The sequence below is a fragment of the Mytilus galloprovincialis genome, chromosome 6 (genome assembly GCF_965363235.1).
Source record: "Mytilus galloprovincialis chromosome 6, xbMytGall1.hap1.1, whole genome shotgun sequence".
Lineage (NCBI taxonomy): Eukaryota > Metazoa > Mollusca > Bivalvia > Mytilida > Mytilidae > Mytilus > Mytilus galloprovincialis.
In genome coordinates, this window is record NC_134843.1 from 95,840,845 (window position 1) to 95,865,988 (window position 25,144).

Sequence of the window (25,144 nt, forward strand, 5' to 3'; positions counted from 1 at the left end):
ATAATCTTATATGCATATCAAATAATACAAAAATGTTGTGTATTTGTATTTTAGGGTTCGATAAATCAAAACTGCATTGATTAGAAGAAGATCTTCTAACCGTCATCGTTTACTTGAAGATACAAAAGAATCTGAGCGTACTGATGTGAAGACCCTCAAGTATCAATCTAAAAACGGACATATCAGATTTAGACCTAAGTTAATCGGTCGTAAACATAATATTGTGGTGTTAAGTTATGTTACGAAGTGACGACAGAAAGACAAAAGATAGCTACGGGTGACGATTTTCAATACACACTAATTTTGAACTTAGATTGACAAGTTTGAAGTGTACTGTTTTTATCTAGTCAGGTCTGTTATACTGAAAGAAACGTTTTAGTAATAGAAAAAAGAAACAAGTCGATTAATTTAAACTGGTTCTGTTAAGAAAGATTAATTTACAGCCGAATTAGAAAGTTATTACATATGGATGTACTACCAACCACTTTATTAGACTTTATTGGTATTGTTGAAATTGGGTATTTTTAAATTTTATTTGCTAAACGTCCAGTGACAAATACCACGATTTCTACTGATATAACTTCAAAAAAAGTAAACCTAACTTGCGTTATTTGAAAGCATTAGTGAAATTTGATATTGCAAAAGAACAATAACTTTTACATGGGTTTATGATCAAAGCTCACCTTTTCTCATGTGCAACCAAATGAAATTTACGTAGGTTAATTGGTTCATTTCAAAAGCCGACCGTGCGAGGGCTGTATAGCCAGTCAAGGTCGTTAAAAACTTCCATTTGTTGTCATTTCAAAACGATCGGCACGGGACGTTTGCGCTTTTTCATAGGACATTTGCGCTTTTTTGTGGACACTTGCGCTTCAAAACATAGGACATTTGCGCTTTTTAAAAATGGACATTTGCGCTTTTTACATAGGACATTTGCGCTTTTTTTTTTTTTTAAATATATATCTATGACTTCCCTCCTCTTTTATCCGGGCTTGGGACCGGCAGGTTAGACCTGGCAGAGTTAAAGTCATTCTTTATGGTTAATATAATTTACTGACTGTTGTTCAATAATGCTCTTCAGAAATATAAAAATGGCAGGATGAGTCATGTAAAACTGTGCATTGTAGTGAGCATGGAAGGATTCTGGACCATTTGTTGTACGCTTACTGTAAGATGGCTGTTCAGCCCATAATATTGGTGGAAATCTTGATTCAACTGTAACATAATTTTCTGTCAGGTAGTCTGCAAATTTGCAAATACATCTCGGTTCTTTAGGTGCTTCAGCCATCATATCTTCAACAAATGAGTCTTCAACATCTGAATCCGGAAGAAAAGAAAGTCCGAAAAAATTGTGCAACAATTTTCCCACTTCAGTTGTACATTCCTTGTATTCTTTAGAGAGTCCTAATGCTTGAATTTTTCTCCACCAGGCTTGAGATAGATGGAAACGGCAGCACTTCAAGAGGGCTGATGGAAATAAATTTCTTACAACAACCATAACTCGGTCTTCAAAGTCAACATGAACCATCTTTGGTTTCAAAGTCAAATTTCTATCATCAACTAGCTTGGTAAAACAATGATGCTATATTTCTTCAGACTTCCCAGTCAACAGAATAAATACAAGGGGAATATAGTTCCCATTTTTAAATCCATGAATGGTATAGAGCTGCTTAAAAAATTTAGGGCAAAATTTAAATGTTCCGTCCATAAAAATTTCTTCAACATAACCCAAGCATTCTAAATTGGTTGTACATGTAAAGATGATTATTCCATTTTCTCTGTCGTTGACTTGAAGAAAATTTTCGAATTTTGAGGTCTGTACAGGATAACCTTCAAAGAGAGTGTGAACCTCTTCACTTGACTTAGGCAAATTCGGTTGGGATTTTCTTCTCACTCTGTACATTGCCTTTGAAACAGACTTTAAATCCTTAGGATGTAAAGAATCTTCACCAACATCTTTCAATCCAGCTCGAATGATTTTTGATGGTCTCTGTGTGAGGTCGTCAACAGCCTTTCGTTTTGCATACACTCTTAGCTGATGGCGCTCAAATTTTCTGTCGTCGAATTGTTCAGATTATGATCATTTTTCTGACTCAAAATAATAGAAGTCCCATTGTCTGTTTTAATTCTTGCATTACAGTTTTTAACGGTACATCTCCATGAAAGGTCTCCAATTTTTAGGGTTTGGTCGAAACGAAATAAAAATCCATCAAGACATATACATTTTTTTTCTTTACTAGTCACTATAACTTTAAAATCCATGTTCACTGTGTAAATGTGAACTAACTAATGACAAATATAAGTTAAATTTATTTACGTAATGATTACTTCTCATTAAGATTACAGGTAGTCGACTATAGGTAAAAAGCGCAAATGTCCGGTCAATTTAATACAGGTGAATCAAAATTAAAAGCGCAAATGTCCATACTATTTGAAGCGCAAATGTCCTATCGTTTTACAGGTAAAAAAGCGCAAACGTCCTGTGCCCAAAACGATAATATCTTTCTGTTCATTGTCTTTTGTCAGCTTTTTTTAATACTACTTTTCATTTTTATTTTTTTTAAATAATAAGCCTTTGTACCGTAACAGACTTTAACCATGACCGCTATGCAATGTTGTCACTGGACGTAAAGCAACCAACAATCAATATATACACGAGATGTTCAATATATTATGAAATACATGCAGGTCAAACTGATTCTTCTATCAGCCTATAATGTGGACACCAACACGATGGGATTGCAATTACATTGGAGATCACTTCTAACCACTCATTAGAACTATCAGAATAATATGTCATAGAACTGTTATAAACTGTCATAGAACTCTTCTAAACTGTCCCAGAACAGTTCTACTTAGAACAGTTTTACCCCCATAACTGTTCTTTTAGCAAATGGAACTAACAAGATCAATTCAGGGTAGAACTGTCTAAAACTGTTCTACATAAAACTGTCCAAATAAGTTCTTGTCTTAGAACTGTCAGCAGAATTGACCAAATCAATTCTAACCGTAGTGAACTGTCAGCAGAACTGTCTAAAACTGTTCTAGTCGTAAAACTGACCACACGTGTCAGGATTGTAACTGTTCTAGCCGTAGAACTGACCAAACGTGTCAGGATTGTAACTGTTCTAGTCGTAGAACTGACCAAACGTGTCAGGATTGTAACAGTTCTAAATGATTTTTTTTAATACGTATTATATTCTTTTGACTTATTTATATTTAAGACAAAGAGTTCTTAAAACTGTTCTATGGATAGAACTGACTAATCAATTTTACCGTAGAACTGACCAAATCTGTTTTAACGTAGAACTGTTCTAGTCGTAAAACTGTCTTAAACTGTTCTAGGGTTGAACTGTCTGGATCTGTTCTAGGTAGAACTGACCAAATCAGTTCTAGGTAAAAACTGTTCTAGCTAGAACTGTCTAAAAGGTGTCAGGATGACAGTTCTACATACTGTCCTGGAACAGTTCTGACAGATTCTTACAGATTTGATGAGAGGTTAGAAGGGATCTCCACTGAATCTATAGTAAGCAGAAATAAGCCTAAGCATAAGTATATGTACAATATAGAAACAGATGATTTGAATTTAATAGGCAATACTTGGACGCAAAAAAAGTACAAAAAATGTTGACACAACTAATAAAAATTAATCCGTTTGACATGTTGTTTCTGTAATTAATTTATGAATTGATTTTATTTATATTATTCGGGTATTTATATCAGAGGTTTTATGTAATAAATAAACAATAGAAATCTCCAATCATGTGTTGTATTTTAGACAGGGTTTTTGTTGATAAAGGATCATTTCGAGCGATATTTCATTAATTTTAGAATGGCTGTAACGCAGCAGTGTATTATTATTGGCGGTCAGGTCTGTACATTATATTTTTGTTCCTTATTCTTTTTTTTTAAAGTCGAATTTATCAAAATGAAGTTAATTTCACTTATCATAAAAAAAAATATATGTTACTTGCAGATAAGTATTTCTATCAATGTCTGAAGGCGATTGTATAGAAATATATAGTTACATGTATCCTGTTTGTGCCTAATTATAATAATTGCAATTTTTGATTAACATGATAAGTGTTTCCTGTTAGTGCCTCCAATTGTTTAGGGTGTAAACAATACATTCTTATCAGTTTAACAATAATTATTATTTAAAAATGGATCAATAAGTCACACATCATTAAAATCTATAGTATAAAAACCCATCAACGAGAAATATGATAATTATTATTGAAATTCTCTCCCTAATGCGGTACAAAGCAGAAATAGTATACACATGTGAAATATATATATATCAATATTTATTTCAAAAGTTTCTTATTTTTGATATTTCTCTTTTTGAAATATACAGTAAATAATTGGTAAGCTATTTGATTATTTTTCCAAAACCAATTGTGAATTATGTTCGTTGATCTTAGAAGTGTGACTGCTTTTATTTGGCAATATTTTAACGCTGGAAAGGTTAGAAAGAGTTTTTCGCGTATTAAAGGAAGAAAATGCATTTAAGTTTATATGACATTAGAATATTTCAATTGATTTTCCAATCATTCTTTAAAAAGGTCAAATCTTAAATTATTTTGAAGTGTGGTTTTATTCCATTTGCAAAAATAAAGCCATATTTATCTGTTAAAGAATGCATATACTGTGAAAGAAACAGTGAAAACAGTGCTCGTAATTTTATATTGAAACAAATGTATAACATGACAAATTGTAATTTAAATTAGAACATTGTTTATAACAAGTCGAGTTGTCGGGTTCACGTACCTGTCTGCAGATATTTATCTTTCAAATTTTCGTTTAAAATCAATGAAAAAAATCTTGATTTTAAATTCATTTCATTAACTTTCGAGAAACTAAGATAAATGTTTGTAAGGTATACGATAGTTTTACACAAAGACAGTATAATTTTCCAGTTAATTCTTGTTTGTTTCCCATGACGCTTTCTTCTGTCAGTTTAAAATATCGATAAGCTAGGATAATATCTCCAAAAATATTTAAACGATTTAAAACAAAAATATTTTCTTTACATATTCTTCTCTCTTTTATATTTACTAATTTAAAACATTTAAATGATAAGAACGGAAAGCGAATTGAAAAACAAATAGAAGCGAATCTTTATTTATTACAAGTTTGCTCTATTTAAATTGATACGTTTATCACACAGTTGAGAGCAGTTTTTAGTTTCTATGATTAAGTTTCTTGTGTGACAATATATGGTAAAACATGCATGATCAATAACAACATTATAATATGAACTTTTCAGTAAAAAACCACAGCAGTGTTGGAATGCTGACAATGGAGACCAGAACTATATCAGTGGGGACCTTTGTGGCCTCTTGTTTCGCCACCACCATTGGAGTCGTAGTATCAGTCAGTTTTCTCACTTTTAATTTGTTCCACAGACATAAAAGGTAGGAATCTAAACTTTTGCATCTCATAAATAAGCGAAGTACAAATTTGGCTAAAACAACCACTTTTGATATTGATATTCCATTGAAAAATATGTTTTTAACATATTTTGACATTGTAAAAGAAAATTCCCAATGTGTTTTGACATTGTAAAAGAAAATTGCAATATGTTTTGCCGGACATTGTAAAAGAAAACTGACACTGTATTATGACATTGTAAAAGAACATTGACAATATATTACATTGAATTTTATCTTACGAAATTTAGTTGAGAAAAAAATATGAAGAAACAATTCCTATTCAGATAAATCAAACAAAAGTCTTTAAGATTAAAATGTAGCTTTTTTTATCATACGTAGCTGAACAAAAATTCTATGTATGCAATATGCAGGTATTCAGTTTTTATTTTGTCTTTTTGCAGATTTATGAAAATGTCGAGTCCGAATCTCAATATTCTGATCAGTGCTGGTGGAATACTGTTAAACATTGTCTGTTTAATGTATGGAATGGACTATTTCTTTGTGGAACGTTATCAGGAGGCTACAGTAACATGTCAGGTATACATAAATGTTTTATTTTTTGTCTTAAAGCTTCGAGATTTTCTATAAATCAACTTGTCTTCAAATACCAATTACTAGTAGTCGGAATTATCATGTAATTTGTTCCTTCTGTATCTTTGCCTCTCTTGTAATATGTATCTTCGTAACAGCTATTACAATCATTTCTAACGGAATTGAACAGATTTTTGTGTTCGTTCCTTTCGAAATGTACCCCAATCTAATTCTAAAATCAGATTTGCTGTCGTTAAAATGGAGCAAGGCACTAATATAAGGGACACGTTTCATTTTTGTTATCGACATTTCGACAATATTAGTTACCGCTAATGTGTCATAAACAAACATTACCGGTACTGTTTGTAGAGGAGCAACATTGAAAAAAATGCGGGCTATAAAAAATGTATAAAAGCAGTTAAAACTAACGGAACATAGATTATTTATATGTTTTCTGTAAACATGAATATTTATTTTCCAGATGAGACTATGGATGATAGTGTTTGGAGTATCCTTAGTGTTTGGACCAATTTTCTCTAAGAGCTGGCGAGTGTACAAAATATTCCGGAATGCTGGCATCAAGAAAGTGGTAATTATTTTTTTCAAATTTATGTTTATTTCTCTGATATGTGAAATTGTGTTTAATAAAACGACTTACACTTTCAATTTCTTGTCAATGGTACTGTGATTATTACATTCAATCATCACAGTATGAAGTTTACTATAATCGTACTTCTTTTTACGATTTAACCTAGTAAAACAGAAACAAAATTGCATATTGAATACATGTATAAATAAATAAATGATATTATACCATGCATACTAACCATTTTCCCATTTCTAGGTAATCAAAGACAAGAAGCTATTTATGATATGTGGTATTGTGCTGTGTCTGGATGCTTTCTTACTGTTCCTTTGGCAAATCATTGATCTCGTCCAATCAAAACGTGTGGCTGTTTTGTTAAAGGTATGTGAAATTCTAAATAGTATTTTTTTTGTATAATTATCCACAAAGGAAAAATAATATGTAAATTCTATCAGAGACATTATTTTAAGAAATGCACTTTTCTATCCATTGACATTTGTTGAATATATAAAAGGCAACTTATAAAAAGTATGTTAATTAATAAATTATAAAAATACTTTTTGAAAATGGTTTTAATCAAGTTGATTCTTTTACATCGTTTGTTTGTATTTCATTGTGACTTACATTTTGGTGCATCAAATTTCATTTAACTTAAATCTCTTTCAGAAATCGAATACAAACAACACGCATAGTCTTCAAGATCTGGGTTACATACAGGAATGCACGTGTGGAAGAGTTGACGTATGGCTCAGCCTTATCTTTATCTGGAAGTCACTTATATTTTCCTATGGACTTTATATAGCCTGGAAAACGAGAAACGTCTTGTTGCCTCCAATGAAAGACTCACCAAGTATCATTATCAGTGTTATTTTCAGCATGTGTACTACATCATTAGTTGTTGTTATGTCGTCATTATTACGCCACGACCCGGATGCAGTTTATGTTCTCCATATATTATCGATAACCACATGTTGTGTGGTTATTCAAATAACCGTATTTTTACCCAAGGTAAGACTCCAATCTTATTTACAATGAATTAAATGTCTAGTTATAACAAGTCTTATAGTAATTTCATTTTAAATTTAGAAAAAAAAATATTTTAATTGATTGTCATTTGCTTTAGGTTCAGTGTCAAATATTTCATGTCTGGTCAAGACTTTGACAAATTCAAATTTTAAACAATAGGTAGGTTCTGTGATGTAAGGCGAGAATCGAAGACAGTTTTTTTTCGGCTGCATATAAAAAAGGTGAAGTACACAACACTGCTTTCATTAAAATTGAATTAATTTCATTTTGAACATTTTAGGTTCTGTATTGGTGGAGGACCCCAATAGAAAAACCCGTCCGTCTGTCAACATCAGTATACGAGTATGGAGGGCTAAACTCAGAAGAGGAGATGTACGAACTTATAGCAGAAAACAGAGCTCTTAAAAAGTCTTTAACTGAGGTAATCGTTAATAGAGTTTAAAAATACTACCAAGGATTTGTATAGCTACAGTTATAATATATTATAGTCTACTATACAAATCCTTGATAATACTATAAATACGCATGAAAGGAGGGAAAATACTACATTTTATATGCATCAAAGGAGGGAAAATGCTACTTTAAATACACCTGAAAGGAGAGAAAATACTACTTTTAATACGCATGAAAGGAGAAAAAATACTACTTTAAATACGCACAAAAGGAGATATAGGCTAAACGTCATTGAGACAAACGATACAAACAAAAACTAAAAATAATCTACTGTGTGTTACATACTATACATGGAACTTCGCTAGAAAGTTGGATTTATTGAATTATACAAAACTTGCTAATCTTTAAATACTGCTTTGGACAAATTTTGTCGTATTAATCGATTAAACATTGAATACCTTCAATTATTTATTAATATCTGTCTATTTATGATGTTCTTAATAACCAAAATGAATCTGGAACTGTTTTGTACTTTTATTTTATTCATTACCAATTTTCAGAAAGCATCTAAATTATCGAAGTTGGAAGAGAACTTGCAAACAGCGAAACAGACACTCAAAAGTATGTCAGAAAAAGATTTCAAATTGGATGGCGAGTTTGACGTTGATTTATCCGAATTTAAACTTGACAGTGGCCTCGATGTCGATTTGTCCGAGGTAACTAGCACCGATGATGAACTGTCTATTAGATATGGTAAAACAAGAATAAAGACTAGTATGACTAGACTTATTCCAGGAACTAATGAGGTCTCTAATGTAAATGATGTACCAAAGTTTCGAGACCATGCTACCTTACAAAGATCGAACTCGGATAGAGGACGTATGGTGGCTTACCGGAAACAGCAATCCAGAACAAGTGTATGTAGTTTACAGAACTATTACCGTTCGACAGAGTGTTATGATAATCTGCAAGCATCACTTAAGTCGAAAAATGACATTGTTGGATCTGTAGCTAAAAGTTATAACCTAGATGACAACGAAGATACTCTATCGTATGTCAGTAGTTATCTCCCCTTGAAGGGTACCAGAAGAAAGCTTAACTACACTTTAAAAGACACAGGAGTTTACTTATCTCCGGCCAATACAACAACTATATCCAACGACCAGTTATATCCGTCTTTTGATGACGAACTCAGTTTTGGAAGTACAATTATTGCTAAATCATCAAATATAGACCCTCATGACAAACCATCAAATATAAACCCTAATGACAAAACATCAGTGTCTAAATCAAAGAGACACAAGAAGTATAGAACACCCAAACCTTCTTACGAAAGGACTAAACAAGGAGATAAAATTGTTGTACGCAAATGTTATTATTTATAGAGTCTGATATTATTTATAAACATTAAATTATTCTTGATTTAACTAATAAAATTGTGTATAAATGAGGAATTGTTCACTGGAATGAACATAACATGTAGATATTCCAAGTTCTGACATCAATGAATTTTGTCAAATTCCGGCTAAGGACCATGTTCTACGAGAGCCCAAGTGGATTGTGTAACGATATGGGCATCGTCTTTATACTTTAGTTTTGGGGTTGTGACAAGCGCATGAACAAAAACACGTCTTACGTTAACGACATTTAATGAAAGAGAATAAAACAAAAAGGCGTTTCCGGACATCACTTATACAATTCCGTAACGGAAACACAACGTAAAACATATAAAACTGAACGACACATATGTAAAACATATATATCTAAATATATAACAATTGTCCTTGTTTAACGAGGCCCAATCTAAAAGAATTATGAAAAATCTGACCAATAACTATGTCTGAATTTTTTCCTCAATTCCTATATATGTATAATGAATGGATTAAGCTAAAAAAATATATACCTTACCTTTATTGTAGTAACGGGAGGGACATGCTAAAATAGGGCTAATATTATAATGGATATATAGTAAAAATTGCCCTGAAATGAACTAAAAGTGAATTTAAAAAAAAACTGTTCAATAACTAATTTTGTTTTTCACATATGACATGCATCAAACATCACTCTTTCCATTCAAAGTCAGAAAACCAGGTGTTGCGGGGGAAAATTTTTATAGGGGGGGCTCTCAAAACCTACATTTTACCATTTTTTTAAAAGAAAATCAAGATATCACTCAAAATATCCAAAATTAATTTTTAAAAATGTAATAAGTTGTCTCTTTGTTATCCTGGATCAACAAAACTGTAATTATTAATTAAAAAAACATACTTAAAAGGTAAAATTTCACAAGGAGGGGGGTGGAAGGGGGGGGGTGCAAAATTTCAAGTCATTTATTATCATATCTTCACAAGCAAAAATCTAATAATCAAAAATAATTGAAAAGAAATATGTAAATGTAAATAAAACAAACTTATAATACATACATAAAAGAATGCATTTGAGTTGAAAGAAATAAAAAAAACTTGGTTTATTGGGTTTGACATTTTTGAAGGGAGAGTCTCAAAACTTTTTTTTATTTATTTTACAAATAGAAAATATCAATAGGAATTGAATTGCACTTTATTTGAATAAAGTAGATTCCTAGTTAAGACTTGCAAATGGAAATATTGGTTAAAAATCTTAATGGGGAACATCTCAAAACACAAATTGAATATCTAAAAAAATAAAATGTAATGCAATACCTTTTTTACATAATCAATGAACCGTGAAGTTGATTAGAAGGGTTAAATACCAAAATGATATTATTTATACTCTGATGCCTATAGGTTTATATAAAGTTTTCATAATGATATCATAGCACAATCCTTTATGGTAAAATAAAATAACTTCTACCTGCAGTTCAACCAGACTTTGTACCAATGGACTGTCGGACACAGAGATCTTTACACTATAATCCCCTACTTTTAGTAGACGTATATATATAAACTTGTGAGGGTTCAACTATAAAAACAGATATCTCATACAGAATCCTGTTGAAATCATTAAAAGCTGGTCTTTATAGTCTGAAGGCTTGGGTACTTTTAAGGCCGTGTGAACTCCTCTCTTGGAATGACAAGTCTTTTTTTTTCTGTCATATCATTTATCTTGAAATTTTGCTGAGCCATTGTATTCAACTGTTTTTTTAAAATGTTTTTGAGGCAATATGGAGCAGACTGTCAGTAGTCAATTCCAATGTCATTCAGTGCAGATCATATTGTGAGCCTTTATAGCTGAATCGGTTTCATTCGTAATCATACCACATCTTCTTATTTGTTTATATCTACTGCACCCGGGAGACTTGGTGATGACTTCATGCATTTGTTTCAACAATGTTCATTACTACAGACAGAACTAACACTCCCTGATCTATTCTTTGGTTTCTAGGCCAGATAAACATAATAAAAAAAACAATCTCTTACTGATTGAGTATTTAATAATTTCAATATTAACAATATAACAAATAACATAAATTCAACAATGAAAACAAGGTAACTATATATGTTTATGAACAGATTTTTAAAGTCCCTAAAACATAAGGTTGATAACTGAAATCAAATGAAATTGTAATTTTTGTGCAACATTATAGGATTAAACTTATTTACTGGACGGAGTCCTAAACTTACAAACAAAAAAGAGGGCTTTTATGTTGAATTTGTGAGTCTGAGACCAGATTACAAAGCAACCACGTTCTAAAAAAATGTGCTAAATTCTGATAATTATTAATTGATACATTTTTAATATTTGTTTTCCAAATTTTATCTTTCTTCAGACCTCAAATTCTTTTCATGTGTACTGCGCATGACTATATTAGGGAAGCAGTTTTGGCAAAGGCGTTTATTGACGTACCCATCCTTCCAAGCATACCTTATCAATATAAACTGAACAGATGGTCACTCAGGAAAATGTGATTCAAGTTTTCCTACTGGTTTATCCAAGATATCCATTAGTATTACACAAATTTACAAAAGGTTAACAAATATAAAATGATTGTCTTGTAGAGAAGCCAAGAAAATTTTGTTCACAAATTTTCCTTATACACAAATACAATTGGTAGTAAAATTTCAAACTACCCTCTTACAGGAAGTTCCTGTACTGAAGATCTAATTATTGCACTCAACATGTTAAGATCTGGAGTCTATTCTGGACCAAATATGAAATTATTCCCTTTCATAGAAGCTTAGACAATTTTGAAGACAAACTTTTACCTTGTACAATGAGTAGTTACATTTCAAACTATCAGCAAACACAAAGTGGCTGAATTCAGATCTAAAAACTGCTTAATCGTTACAACTCAATATTTTCAAGCTTTGGGCCAAATATAAAATCATCCCCTTTCATAAAAGCCAAGAAAACTTTACAAAAATAATTTCCTTGTACATTCAGCAGTCATACTTTAAACTGAGTAATTAATTTGGCTGCATACCAGATAAAAAAAATGCTTACAACTCTCCATGATCAAGCTCTGGGCTTCATATAAAATCATTCCCTCTCATAGAAGCGAAGAAATCATTGTCGAAAGATTAATAGACAGACAGAATTACATACCGTGATGCAGGTAAAATGATACCCCCACCTGAATATTTCCTTATAAAACAGAAAGATGTTGAAATTTCAGAAATCTTGGTAAATTGAAATTGTTCCTGGGAAAAATGTAACTAAAATTTTCCACATTGCTATCATGTGTGAAATGATACAAGTGTAAGATAAATGGGATGTTGTTGATTGATGAATCTGAAAAAGAATCACATGGTATTGCTGACTTATATAGTAGTTTCTGAGAAAAATGTGACAAAAAAAATATCAACTTGGCTATAATGTGTAAAATCATACTAATTTTGTTAAACAGGAAGTTGTTGAGTGGGGAATCTTAAAATGCATCACAGGTTAAAGCTTACTTATAAACCCTGAAATAAAATATCAGAAATCCTCGTCTTCAAGTTCCTCAAAAAATTAAACAAAATATATTTATGGCACAGACAGAGGTAGAACAGTAAACCCCTATTTTGTTTAAAGCGCATGTATAAATATTAAATGCTGCCCTATTTATCAATACATGTTCATGTGTATAGTCACTGTATACAGTAATAACATCATTCTTCATTAGAAAAAAAGTCAGCTATCTTTTGGATCACTCGACGATTGTTACTAATTCTGGCCTTTCCACTGCCTGTCTTTTCACTTAACAAATAAAATAGACCATCAAATCCATCTCTATGATAAGAAATTTTCAGATGATTGTAAGTCAATGTTGAATCTTCAAGTTTCTTGAAAATTGTTCTAGAGAGGACCTTACTTCTTAACAAGTGTTCTAATGACTCTTTATTCGGTTGCACACCCTGAAATGTAACTTGGTGACTGCTGTAAAAATAGTCAGATAGGAGAACATCAATTTTCTCCGTCTTTTTTACAAGAGACATAAGCATTCTACAATCATCTAAAGCGTTGTGAGCGGAATAAGCTTCATTCAACAGTTTCTGAGCAATATACTCTTGCTTGTAATTTTCAAATTCTGGATACAACATTTTGAAAAAAGGTAAAGTATCACAGAATCCAACAATATATCTTGAAAAATGATTCCATAATTTATAAAATTTTAATTGATTAAATAGTATGATACTGTCAAATCGCCTATTGTTATGAGCAGCAAGCACAATGTGTTTGTCACTGGCACAAAGTGACATTAAAAACTGTATGAAATCTAAAAGAACTTGCTGTGGGTGTTTATGTGAAACTGCTTCATCGTTGTAAAGGAGCTCATTTGTCGCTGTATTAAACTTTAATCCTGTCACTCTACATGCATCTTCTGAAATTTCTTGAGTAGGAGTTGCGTATCTGTTAAATTCCTGTTCTTCACAAACTGCAGAGATTTGTGTAATTGAACTTTGTCTACCTATATAAAAAAGAAAATAACTTAATAAATTGATGAAAATAAGTAGATTGAATGATTGTCATGGTAAAAGTTCAATTGCAAATTTCTTTTGTATAATTAAACCAAGAGTAACAATAGTGGACACAGATCAGTATGGATAGTACTTAGCAGTCTGAGAGTATTGCATAGGAATATGACTCAACTTACTAAAGGATACCTCCACATCCCACATTTGATTAACTAAATTATATCAATTATCTCCCTTGGAATTTCTTAGACCAGGATTATTTTTCTTTATATTTTCCAATAAATGTGCATCTATGACTTAAATTTTGTGTAAGTTTCATAACATTTCCTTGATGAGGCATTCTAAAAAGTTGCAGATTAAAAAGGTGGAAGGACATTATTTGGCTCAACTAATGAATTCCTGATTGTCTAGAACTTTTTTCCGAATAAAATACCATTGTTATACGACAGTGTGTTTTTTTTACAATAGAACTATAAACGAACACAAGCTTTTTTTTTAGAAAATTTTCTCTTGACTATTTACCTAATAGTAAAAAAGACTTAACCAGCAAATAGTTTTTAACCATTTCCTGAACTTTTGTCTTTGGATAAAAGTGACATCATAGTCTGATAATACATCAATCTGATGCCATGGTTTTCTTTATAAAAAAAATAGTTATTGACTGGCTTTTTCAAACAATAGCAAGTTTAACTATGCTTCCACTCTTTATCCATTCAATGATTTGTCCTTATAGCCTGTCAGTCAATAAGTATATAATATTGTCAGAAAATATCAAGTTTTTATACGCCCATCGTCTTTTAGACGGGACGTATTATGGTATACCGTTGTCCGTCCGTCCGTCGTCCACACTTCGGACAATAACTCAAAAACACTTTTACCAATTTTCATGAAACTTCAGTGAATTGTTTATATCTATTGACGTAAGCTCCCTTTCGTTTTTTTTTAATTTCAGATTTTAAGTTTTGGATTTATGGGGCTTTATTCATAAAAAAGGGGGGATTTTCAACACTTCGGACAATAACTCAAAAAGGCTTTCATTAATGTCCATGAAACTTTGGTGAATTGTTTATATCTATTGATGTAAGCTCCCTTTCAATTTTTATAAATTTCAGATTTTAAGTTTTGGATTTATGGGGCTTTATTCATAAAAAAAGGGGGATTTTCAACACTTCCGACAATAACTCAAAAAGGCTTTCACCAATGTCCATGAAACTTTGGTGAATTGTTTATATCTATTGATGTAAGATCCCTTTCAATTTTTATAAATTTCAGATTTTAAGTTTTGGATTTATGGGGCTTTATTCATAAAAAAAAGGGGGATTTTCAACACTTCGGACAATAACTCAAAAAGGCTTTCACCAATGTCCATGAAACTTTGGTGAATTGTTTATATCTATTGATGTAAGCTCCCTTTCAATTTTTATAAATTTCAGATTTTACATTTCCGTGTTATGAATTTTTATGCTTAAAAAGGGGGGATTTTCCAATTTTGGGACAATAACTAACACTTTCACAAAATTTTATGCAACTTTGATAAATTGTTTATATCTATTGACATAAGCTCCCTTTCCATTTTTTTAAATTTTAGATTTTACGTTTTTCTTAAGTAATGAATTTTTATACTTAAAAAAGGGGGATTTTATGAAACTTTTAATGTAACATCCCTTTTGATTTGTATATATATTTCTAGTTGATCATATAAATTCATTTAAAGCATAAAAAACAAGTTAAAAGAGCAACGGGCGTATCATGTGCTCAAGCGCAGCCCTTTATTGTGAATACTTGGCTGATAGGTGAAATTGTTTGGCAAGTCTGGCATATTCCCTTACTCCTAAAGCTTGTACAAATAAACTTGATGCTTTCCTATTTCCAATTCATATTTATATCATACTTAGTCCTGTGGTCTCTAAATCATAAAAAACGACAACTTTCTCAATATGTTCACAGTTGTCCTCTGATGGTCCTGGAATAACTGTCAAATCAGGTTCTTCTGCATCAGCTAAAATATACAATTGAGGTCAAATTATATCTTGTAAGAAGACCTATCTGGAAAAATTCAATATAATGTATAAAATTAGAAAGAAGGGATGTAATAACACTGTTTCGGTTTTTGTGTTGTAATCCACTGTCATATGAAAAAGTAATGGAAACACTTTTTTTTTGTTAAATCTTCAAAATACATTTTGATTTCAAATTTCTTTCTTATTTTGATATTGTTATATATTGGATAATTGTATATTTGAAAATTGTATATTTGGATATTTGAAAAAAAAACATAATATAAGTTATATGAAATAGAAACCACAAAAGAGAGTAACAGTATTATAAATAATTTACCAATAGTGTTAGCAGGGCAATTTCATTAATGGAAATTAGTCATGTTCTTTCATTGTCAAAATTATATTAAAAGGTTGTTCATCATGAAAGTTCAATCATATTCCCCAAACATCTATGTTGTCAAAAAACTCTAACAAAAATTATCTTTCTTTGTTAGAAAATAGTAAATCCCAAATTAATATAACTATAATTTTATATCAAATATTTTGAAATATATTTTATATATGGGTAGTGCTTTGATAGCATGTTGTAGGAACAATTATTGTTTTTTTAAATTCTTATTGAAAACGTACAGATAAAATTTATACATACCAATGACATTTGAGCAGTAAGTGTCCCCTTCCCTGATTTCATGACTTCTTGTTTCTGAAGATCTCTGACTTTTAAGTTTTAAACGTTGTAACTGTAAAATAAAGTCTACACACTCTAAAGCATGACAAATTTAATGTTTATTCACATAGTTATAATGATACAATAGGATAATACTTTATATAAAATTTAAAAAAAACCCAACAATTTAGAGGATTTTTTTTCATTTAAAACTTTCTATCATATGATCAAAGGGATGTAACTCCCACTAAACAGGGATTTAATTTTTTTATCATGAAAATAAGAAATTTCAAAAGGCTGCATAAAACTATGTTTAGAATTTATCAATCTCCTTAAAAGTCATTTAATGTATAAAGATTGTGTTCGAATGAAAATTCTGAAAGGAACCTGTAATTCTGTGGTTGTTGTTTGTTTATGTGTTAGTGTTACAAATTTGTTTTTTGTTCTATTTCTTTTATAAAAATAAGGCGGTTAGTTTGGTCTGAATTGTTTTACATTATCATTTCGTGCCTTTTATAGCTGACTATGCAGTATGGGCTTGGCTCATTGTTGAAGGCCATATAGTCGCCTATATATATAATTGTTAATTTCTGTGTCAAGTTTGTCTCATGGAGAGTTGTCTCATTGGCAATCATACCATATCTTCTTTTTTATATCTATGAGTTTCATGTGATTATGGTTTATCTTTCAACTTAACCTAATTAGTGAACCAGTTTTACAGTTTTTCAAGTTTATAAACCATATTCTGTTTAAAAAAATAATTTGATGAATGTTTTTATATTTATACTTTATTTAAATAAATTATTAGTACCTGTGCAACATATTTGTAGCCTTCATTTTTTTGACAAACAGCAGCAGACAATCTGTGAGCTAAACTTCCACTCTCACTGTAATGCTTGTCTTTTGGGGCCTTTGATCGAACAGTGTTGTTAAAGCTTTCATTAGGATTACTGGAATCTAGTTTGCTCATCTTTCCCGGGTCAAGGTCTGTAAACACTTTTAAAAGATCTTTTTTCAAGTTTTCATCTTTGAGATCTGCACCCCATGGTAGATTTCTGTGCTTTGCTGTGGGTTTGTTTTTCATTTGGCACCAGTCTCCACATCCATCATGATTACCAAACTGGTGTAGCACTACAGATGGTAAACTGTTCTTTATTCTGTCTGAGTCACCTTTGTTTTGGGCTAACATGAAAGAAAAACTTTTAATGAGAGCAGTAATTGTTTTTACAGAGAGTTCTTTATATTTGCCTTTTATTTTGTGGAGCCTATTTGATATGTTCTTCTTTACATGATTGATGTCACTGACCTTTTCCAAACATGAGTCGACTTCACATCTTGCCCGATTGAATGCTGTGCAATCGTCATCTCCTATTAGTGTTATTACCGGGGTATCTTTCTTTTTGGCGTCTTTTAGTATTTCCACAATCATGTCTGGTTCCATAGATTTGGCTGAGCCACACCAATTCTTACGACATTTATGTTTTGTTGGTAGCCGTTTTTTAAATTTTGCCACATCACATTTCCTGCATCTCTTATATCGAGCACTATAGCCAACAACCTTTCCTGTTTTTTTCCCAATCATGGAAGCTGTTCCTACAAAAAAAGTTTTCCATTGAATATTTTTTTTAAATTACTGGATTTCACTAATTACGTGTTACACCCACTTTCATGTCAAAAGGAATCTAGCTCCTCATATATATTATTCACATTATTGTACCCTTCATAAAAATAGTTGATACCAGGAGTATTTTTAATGTATTTTTATTCAAATTTATTTCATTTTTATAACCCTGTTCATTTTTATACACATATGTTTTTCTGCTGGTGGAAAATATTCTTTTTTACCTCTATGCCTTTTTCAATTTAGTTTTGCCAACAAACATAAACATATTTTACATACAATTTTCCTTACTTAGAAAAAAACCAAAAGAGAAAAAAAAAGAAGATGTGGTATGATTGCACATGAGACAACTCTCCACAAGAGCCCAAGATGACATAGAAATTAACAATTATAGGTCACTGTACGGCCTTTAACAATGAGCAAAGCCAATACAGTATAGTCAACTGTTAAAGGCCCCTAAGTGACAAATAGATCAATATTGTCTGATGAAGTATTCATTTTGTCCAAGAAACCCGTAAAAGGTAAACAAGATGGATAAAATCCAATTGTTATAATTTCTTTAGCCAAATTCTTTTGCAAACGACGAATCTTTCATTGCAAACATTTTTTTTTCTTTTCCAAAATGTGTAAAAATGGAGGCTGCCAACGGAAACCCTGCTTCCAAGAATGATATATCTGTTCAATATTTCTTAGTTTTAAGAATAAAATAAGTTTTTTTTTAGTTTTAGTATGACATGTAAACAGATCATAATACTTCCATCTTAAGATAGGTAAATAATAAAGATATAGTTACCAGACAAACTATTGTAACACCTTCCTGAGCCCCTTCTCTGATAAGCTCCGTCTGCTGATGCTGTTATTCCAGTTACACTAATAGGGCCACACACAGGATTAGTGTTATCTGTTGAAGCTATTCCACTACTGCTTGTTGCAGTTTCTGACCCACTAGCAATGGCATGAATTGCATCACTGTCATTATCGGCTTGTAAATTACCTGAAATGAAAAAATGATTGACAAGTTAAAAGATAAAAGCACTACATATGGACAGCAACCCTACAACAGGTCAGGCAATGTCTGATTCCCCTGAAAATTTAAGGGAATATAGATCTTGACCCCATGTCAAATATATACTAATTGCTTTAGTTTCAGAGTTATAAGCCAAAATCTGCATTTCACCCCTATGATTTATTTATAGCAATGGCAGCCATGTTTTTTTTACAAAAGAGAAAATAAAACACAAACCTTGTACTAAATAAGGATAATTTAGACTTAGTTTGGTGTTCATTGTTTCATAGCAGGTTTTTTGAAAGTTAACAAACTCAAATAATAGACAAATTACATGTGAACAAAGCCAGATCTAGCTAGCCTCTTGTTTATCATATGAATAAAGTTCTATTTTTCTTTAAAGACTGACATATAAAAACTTATGTTTCGTTAATTATGATTTAAACTTCATTTCATGCTCATTCAAAATAGTGCTAATTTTCACACAACAAATCACATTCACATTAATATTCATGACATGTGTAGAGTGGTTCAATCCTTTGTAGATTGATATTCAATACTAGAAAATATCAGGCTTACACAAATCTGTCATTAAAGAGTCATCATTGATTTACTCACAAGTTTTTGTTAGCAATCCCTCCTCAAACAAAGCATTGTCTACGGACTGTTGTGCTATATTTTCAAGAATAGGCCCAACCTCTTCACAACGTCTTCTTATCAGGCTTTCACTGACATTTGGCAAATTTAGTGATGTAAATAAATTATTAAGCTGTATTGGTCCTATTCCACTGTGGTACATACCTGAAATATTAATTTTCATTTAAAAAATTGCAGTATTTGTATGTGTCAATACATTTATGTACATATAGGAATCTGATGTACAGTAGTTATCATGTGTTTTATAATTTATATTTTGTAATTTATACATGTTTCTCGTTACTCATTTTTATATAGATTAGACCGTTGGCTCCAAGTTGAAGGCCGTACATTGACCTATAATGGTTTACTTTTATAAATTGTTATTTGAATGGAGAGTTGTCTCATTGGCACTCACACCACATCTTCCTATATCTAACATATATATATTTTAAAACTAAAAATTTGAACAACAGTACTAATATAAGGTGACATACTGCAGCTGTGCTATATGAGCAGTCAAATTGCATCGACTATAATTCATCTGTGATAAACAGTCAGTGATCGTATATGTATATATCCCCTTGTATATGACGTAGACAATGGTTTTCTGTACAGTTTAATTGATGACGTCAATAAAATATACAGGTTGGCGGAAATTTTACGCCTTTGGCTTATAAGTAAGAAATGATAGTTTCTACTCTAAATACATCAATTAGATCAGTTATAAGAGTTGCAGTTTATAGTGAAACAGCATACCTTGTTTCGAAATATAAATTTTATTTGTACTTGGCTGGAAAAAAACTTTTTCTCGCCACAGCCTCGCTTTCTATCTGCATCTACATGTTGTAAGTCTTGTACAGATAACATTGATATTTCGAGACATCAAAAGATAATAACCAAAGGCTGCAAAATTTTCCTAAAATTACTAATTCCGGGGCAGCAGCCCAACAACAAGTTGCCCGAATGGTCTGAAAATTAAAGGGCAGATAAAACATGACCTACATGTAATGAACAAAAAAATACTGCATTTTACCCTATGTATTTTTAGCCATGGCTGCCATCTTGATTCATGGGGGGGGGGGGAGGGTCATGGGACACATCTTTTTAACAAGATACCATAATGATAAACGCAATGATCATGATGACTGTCGACAAGTTTGGTTAAATTTTTCTTAGTATAGTTTCAGAGGAGAAGATTTTTGTAAAAACCATGATGGACGCAAAGTGATGAGAAAAGCTAACTTAGCCCTTTTTACTTATTTATATGTTTACTTAAAATCTTGCCTTGAGCTGATAGACAATTTAATTTTTATGTGGTGTTTTTTTCATTAACAATTAGCAATTTAATGATCAGTATATATCTGGACAACTGATCTGTCAAATTAATTGCTATTTTTTTTTAAAAGAAACAAAAGTATTTAATGATTTCAATACACAAATAATATAAATATAAAAAGTCTGGTTAAACAGTTTTCTATATATAGAACAAGGAGACTATATCAGACCCTAAAAAAAGAATAGGTTTGTTTGCCCTAATGCTACATGTACCTTCCTTGAAAATACTACCTACTTAAAAATCTTTTATTGTCCTAATGTGAAAATATTTATTTTTATTCAGATAGACATGAAGATTTATAAACATTGATACTTAAATTTCTCATAGCCAAAAGAAAAAGAAATAGCCTACCTACATTGTAGCAACAAATATACCCACTTTCTCGATGCATAGATTGGGTACTAAGGGTTTTGGCAAACCAAAATATTTCTAAGTGTGGCCTCATTCTGACACAAAATTTTCACTGATTTTGGATATATCCACATTGCGGCACATGATGTTAAAGGTTTTGTTATAAGAGTCAGGGTTCTCACTAGGAATTTTTCATGGTGAGTCCTGGGACTCATCACTTTTAGAAATGGTGAGTCCCAAAAGATTTTGATGAGTCCAGGATGCAATGTATTTTTTTTGTGTCATAAGATAATGAAATGTGACGAAATACAACTTATAAAACGATGCGTGTTGGGTTGGTAGATTTTATTAAATCAATAAAAAATATGACTTCTTAATAGTTATTGCTCAAAATTTATACATTTTACAGACTTCTTTCTGGGTCTATATCATATCCTTGATGTGGGGCCACATTGAAAAAAATGTTGGTTTGCCACAACCAGAGTTCCATAAAAAAGATCAGGGCAATAGTCTGAGTATTTGGTGCATAGTACAGAATAAATTTAAAATGTACATGTACAGAATATAAAAAAGAAGATGTGGTATGATTGCCAATGAGACAACTGTTCACAAGACAGTTTTTACAACTAAAGGTCACTGTACAGCCTTCAACAGTGAGCCAAAGCCCATTCAGCATAGTTACATGTAGCTTCAAAAGGCCCTGAAAGCTATATCATAATTATGTCAACAAATTTAATCACAATCCCAATTCAGACAGTATCAAGCTGGAATATTGTGTCCAATATTGCCCCAATTGTCAGGGTTTGATAAGCGCTCAATGAAGCATTTTATTCTACTGTGTAAAGTACCTTTTCACTGGATGATGTAAGATTTTGGTTCTGTAAATTTGATTTTGTATTTTTTACATTCTTGCCCGACAGAAAAAAAACCAACCAAAAGCAATAAACTAAAGTAACGATGATAGTCCGTTGGAAGGGGACGAAAATTGGCTGACCCGTGTTAAGAGAGAGTCATATCTCTTGCACGGAAGCAGGACAAGTCGCCCCACTGGCAAGTCGCCCCACACCTAATCGCCCCACTTTTTCACCAACTCGCCCCACTTTAAAAAAAAATGCCCCAACCTGGATTACCAAATCGCCCCACTTTTTAAAAAATCGTCCCACATGTGAAATTGGTTTAATCATGTTAAATATTTATTTTAACTCTATTCATACTTGTACTATTCATAAGTGGAAATATTAATACTCACTTCTTACTGCTATATTAAAAAAAGGGAATAATATAAGAAGTTTCTATAAGGTTTTCAATGGGATAGCATCTTTTTCCATAAGTGGGGCGAGTTGGCAGGAGTAATATTCATGGAATTTAACTTATATACAATGGGATAACATCTTTTTCTACAAGTGGGGCGAGTTGGCAGGAGTAATATTCACGGAATTTAACTTATATACAATGGGATAACATCTTTTTCTACAAGTGGGGCGAGTTGGCAGGAGTAATATTCATGGAATTTAACTTATATACAATGGGATAACATCTTTTTCTACAAGTGGGGCGAGTTGGCATCCTGGTTAATAATATTAAATATAATATAAATCTAGATTATTATCATTTTCTTTTAAGTGGGGCGAGTTGGCAGGAGTAATATTCACGGAATAACATCTTTTTCCATAAGTGGGGCGAGTTGGCATTACTACATTCATCCTGGTTAATAATATATTAATCTAGATATTATCGTTTTCCATAGTGGGGCGAGTTCGCAGGAGTAATATTCACAGAATTTAACTTATATACAACGGGATAACATCTTTTTCCATAAGTGGGGCGAGTTGGCTTTACTAAATTCATCCTGGTTAATAATATATTAATCTAGATTTTATCGTTTTCCATTCAGTGGGGCAAGTTTTCAGGAGTAATATTAACGGGATTTAACACATTTCACAAGTGGGGCGATTTTTTAAAAAGTGGGCCGATTTGGTAATCCAGGTTGGGGCGTTTTTTTTTTTAAAGTGGGGCGATTAGGAGTGGGGCGACTTGTCATGGATTCCTCTTGCACGTTAAAGACACCCTTGTAGATTTCGAAAAAGAGTAGGCTAATGCGACTACAAGGCAGCACTCGCAAGACATCATAATTATTTGCAGTCCAGGAATTGGTACTAGGTAAACATGCTACATGTGAATATAAAGTATAAATATACAGGGTGTGCAGATTTTATTTTTGCACTTACCAGTTGCAAGTTTGGTGTTGACATCAAATATCCTTGGCCCATGGGATGCATTGTGGGTTTTGCCCATGGCAACACGTACAAAGTCATTACAGTTATAACAACGAACAATCAGGTGACCACATAAACCAGCAGGCAAAATTCCAATTCCATCTTTTAACTTCAATGTAATGTCACATCTGGAACATCTCATATTATCAAAAAAGGTTTGAATGTCAATCACATGTCTGGTATAACCTATTGGCTTTAATTTTCCAGAAAAATAGAACTCATTGATCTCATCAAACGATGCAGAGGATTGATACGTGTGATCATGTTGGAAAGAACCTGGTGTACATGGTGTAAAAGATGTATCAAAATCGGGCGTAAAAGTAGTATCAAAATCGGGTGTAAAAGTAGTATCAAAATCGAGTGTAGATGGTGTATCAAAATCAGTTGTGGATAAATCGGGTCTAGATATGTTGTCTAATCTGTTGTTGTAAGTCTCTGCCTGACAGTTTTTCAAAAACCGACCGTTCTTCTTTCTGCTAGGCATGTCGTCTGATATTGTTTACATTGCCGTAAATGGCGCGAAACTATGTCGTAAACAATAATAACAGTATAAATTTAAATAAAATATAAACTACGATCAAAAATTGATTTATTTTATCATTTTAGTTCCTAAAATAATCAGAAAAGGTATTGTTTATATTTATTTAATGTGTTATGTTATAACCGTTAAACCAACTACCGAAAAATCCCTGAGTTGCGCAATATTCAAAAACGCGTTCTAGATCGGGCCTCGTTAAGACGACTAAGCATCTTTTCCGTCTGGTGCAGTGTAACTTATGTAAACATAACATAGTTTGTGTTACGTCTTCTTGTACACGAAAAGGTCGCTAAGCAAACAGTTTCGAATATTTGTATACCGTGACAACTGTGTACATAAAACACCTTGTTACCCCGGTTTTAGGTGGGTGTACGTTACTCAATCTTTTGGTTTTTATGTAATGTTTTGTGAACCTGCTTGTCTTTTTGATTATTTTGGTTTTTACTCATTGTCAGTTTCTCTCGTCTTGTGAGGTTTGGATGTGCTGAAATATTTCCCGCCTCTTTTATAAATTATGTTATATATAAATAGAGGTCACCAAAAAACAATAAATCGAAATTGGTGCTCAAAATTTTAATCTCACCTTGTCACGTAAGATGTAGTTAATAGATCTTAATAGAGTACCAGCCGAGCAAACAGACGGGTGCATACTCGCAATTAGGATAATTTAAACTCAAAAACCAAGAATGAACACAAGATGCAAGAGAAGAAAAGAAAAGAAATCAGTTAAAAGGTGCAAGGTATCAAAACTGAACAAGGAACAAATATAAGTAGCGTATAGGTAACAGGGTATCAGTCGAGGCGCGTAAATCATTAATGGATAGAGACGCGATTGTTAGTGTAACTTAACCTCTACCAACCAA

General features: G+C 31.9%; 2 protein-coding genes across 4 annotated transcripts; one reads left to right on the forward strand and one right to left on the reverse strand.

Moving 5' to 3' along the window:
- The first annotated feature begins 3,793 nt into the window (after window positions 1-3,793).
- Window positions 3,794-9,629, forward strand: LOC143080813 (putative G-protein coupled receptor 156). Of its 3 annotated transcripts, none has more exons than XM_076256871.1 (8): window positions 3,794-3,871; window positions 5,270-5,417; window positions 5,837-5,972; window positions 6,448-6,555; window positions 6,811-6,933; window positions 7,219-7,560; window positions 7,859-7,999; window positions 8,532-9,629. In XM_076256871.1, exons 2-8 carry the CDS (start codon window positions 5,293-5,295, stop codon window positions 9,354-9,356), a joined length of 1,800 nt encoding a protein of 599 aa, XP_076112986.1. In that variant the 5' UTR covers window positions 3,794-3,871; window positions 5,270-5,292; the 3' UTR covers window positions 9,357-9,629. The 3 variants fall into 3 exon arrangements, with proteins under 3 accessions (XP_076112986.1, XP_076112985.1, XP_076112984.1); XM_076256870.1 differs by lacking the exon at window positions 3,794-3,871 and adding an exon at window positions 4,240-4,367; XM_076256869.1 differs by lacking the exon at window positions 3,794-3,871 and having other exon boundaries at window positions 5,157-5,417.
- Window positions 9,630-11,363: 1,734 nt separating this feature from the next.
- On the reverse strand, window positions 11,364-24,460 carry LOC143081077 (uncharacterized). The gene is made up of 7 exons (XM_076257311.1): window positions 23,696-24,460; window positions 19,760-19,942; window positions 18,929-19,129; window positions 17,326-18,107; window positions 16,497-16,587; window positions 15,739-15,846; window positions 11,364-13,840 (listed from the first exon to the last, which is right to left on the reverse strand). Exons 1-7 carry the CDS (start codon window positions 24,225-24,227, stop codon window positions 13,041-13,043), a joined length of 2,697 nt encoding a protein of 898 aa, XP_076113426.1. The 5' UTR covers window positions 24,228-24,460; the 3' UTR covers window positions 11,364-13,040.
- Between the last annotated feature and the right edge of the window lie 684 nt (window positions 24,461-25,144).

Bases quoted from the DNA above. Each gene is read 5' to 3' on its own strand.
- LOC143080813 (XM_076256869.1), top strand. From the start codon at position 5,257: ATGAACTTTTCAGTAAAAAACCACAGCAGTGTTGGAATGCTGACAATG. The intron at 7,561-7,858 runs GTAAGACTCCAA...TGAACATTTTAG, and splicing joins TAACCGTATTTTTACCCAAG to GTTCTGTATTGGTGGAGGAC. The intron at 8,000-8,531 runs GTAATCGTTAAT...ACCAATTTTCAG, and splicing joins TTAAAAAGTCTTTAACTGAG to AAAGCATCTAAATTATCGAA.
- LOC143081077 (XM_076257311.1), bottom strand. From the start codon at position 24,227: ATGCCTAGCAGAAAGAAGAACGGTCGGTTTTTGAAAAACTGTCAGGCA. The intron at 19,943-23,695 runs GTAAGTGCAAAA...TTAATATTTCAG, and splicing joins CAACACCAAACTTGCAACTG to GTATGTACCACAGTGGAATA. The intron at 16,588-17,325 runs GTACTAATAATT...TTTATTTTACAG, and splicing joins GCTACAAATATGTTGCACAG to TTACAACGTTTAAAACTTAA.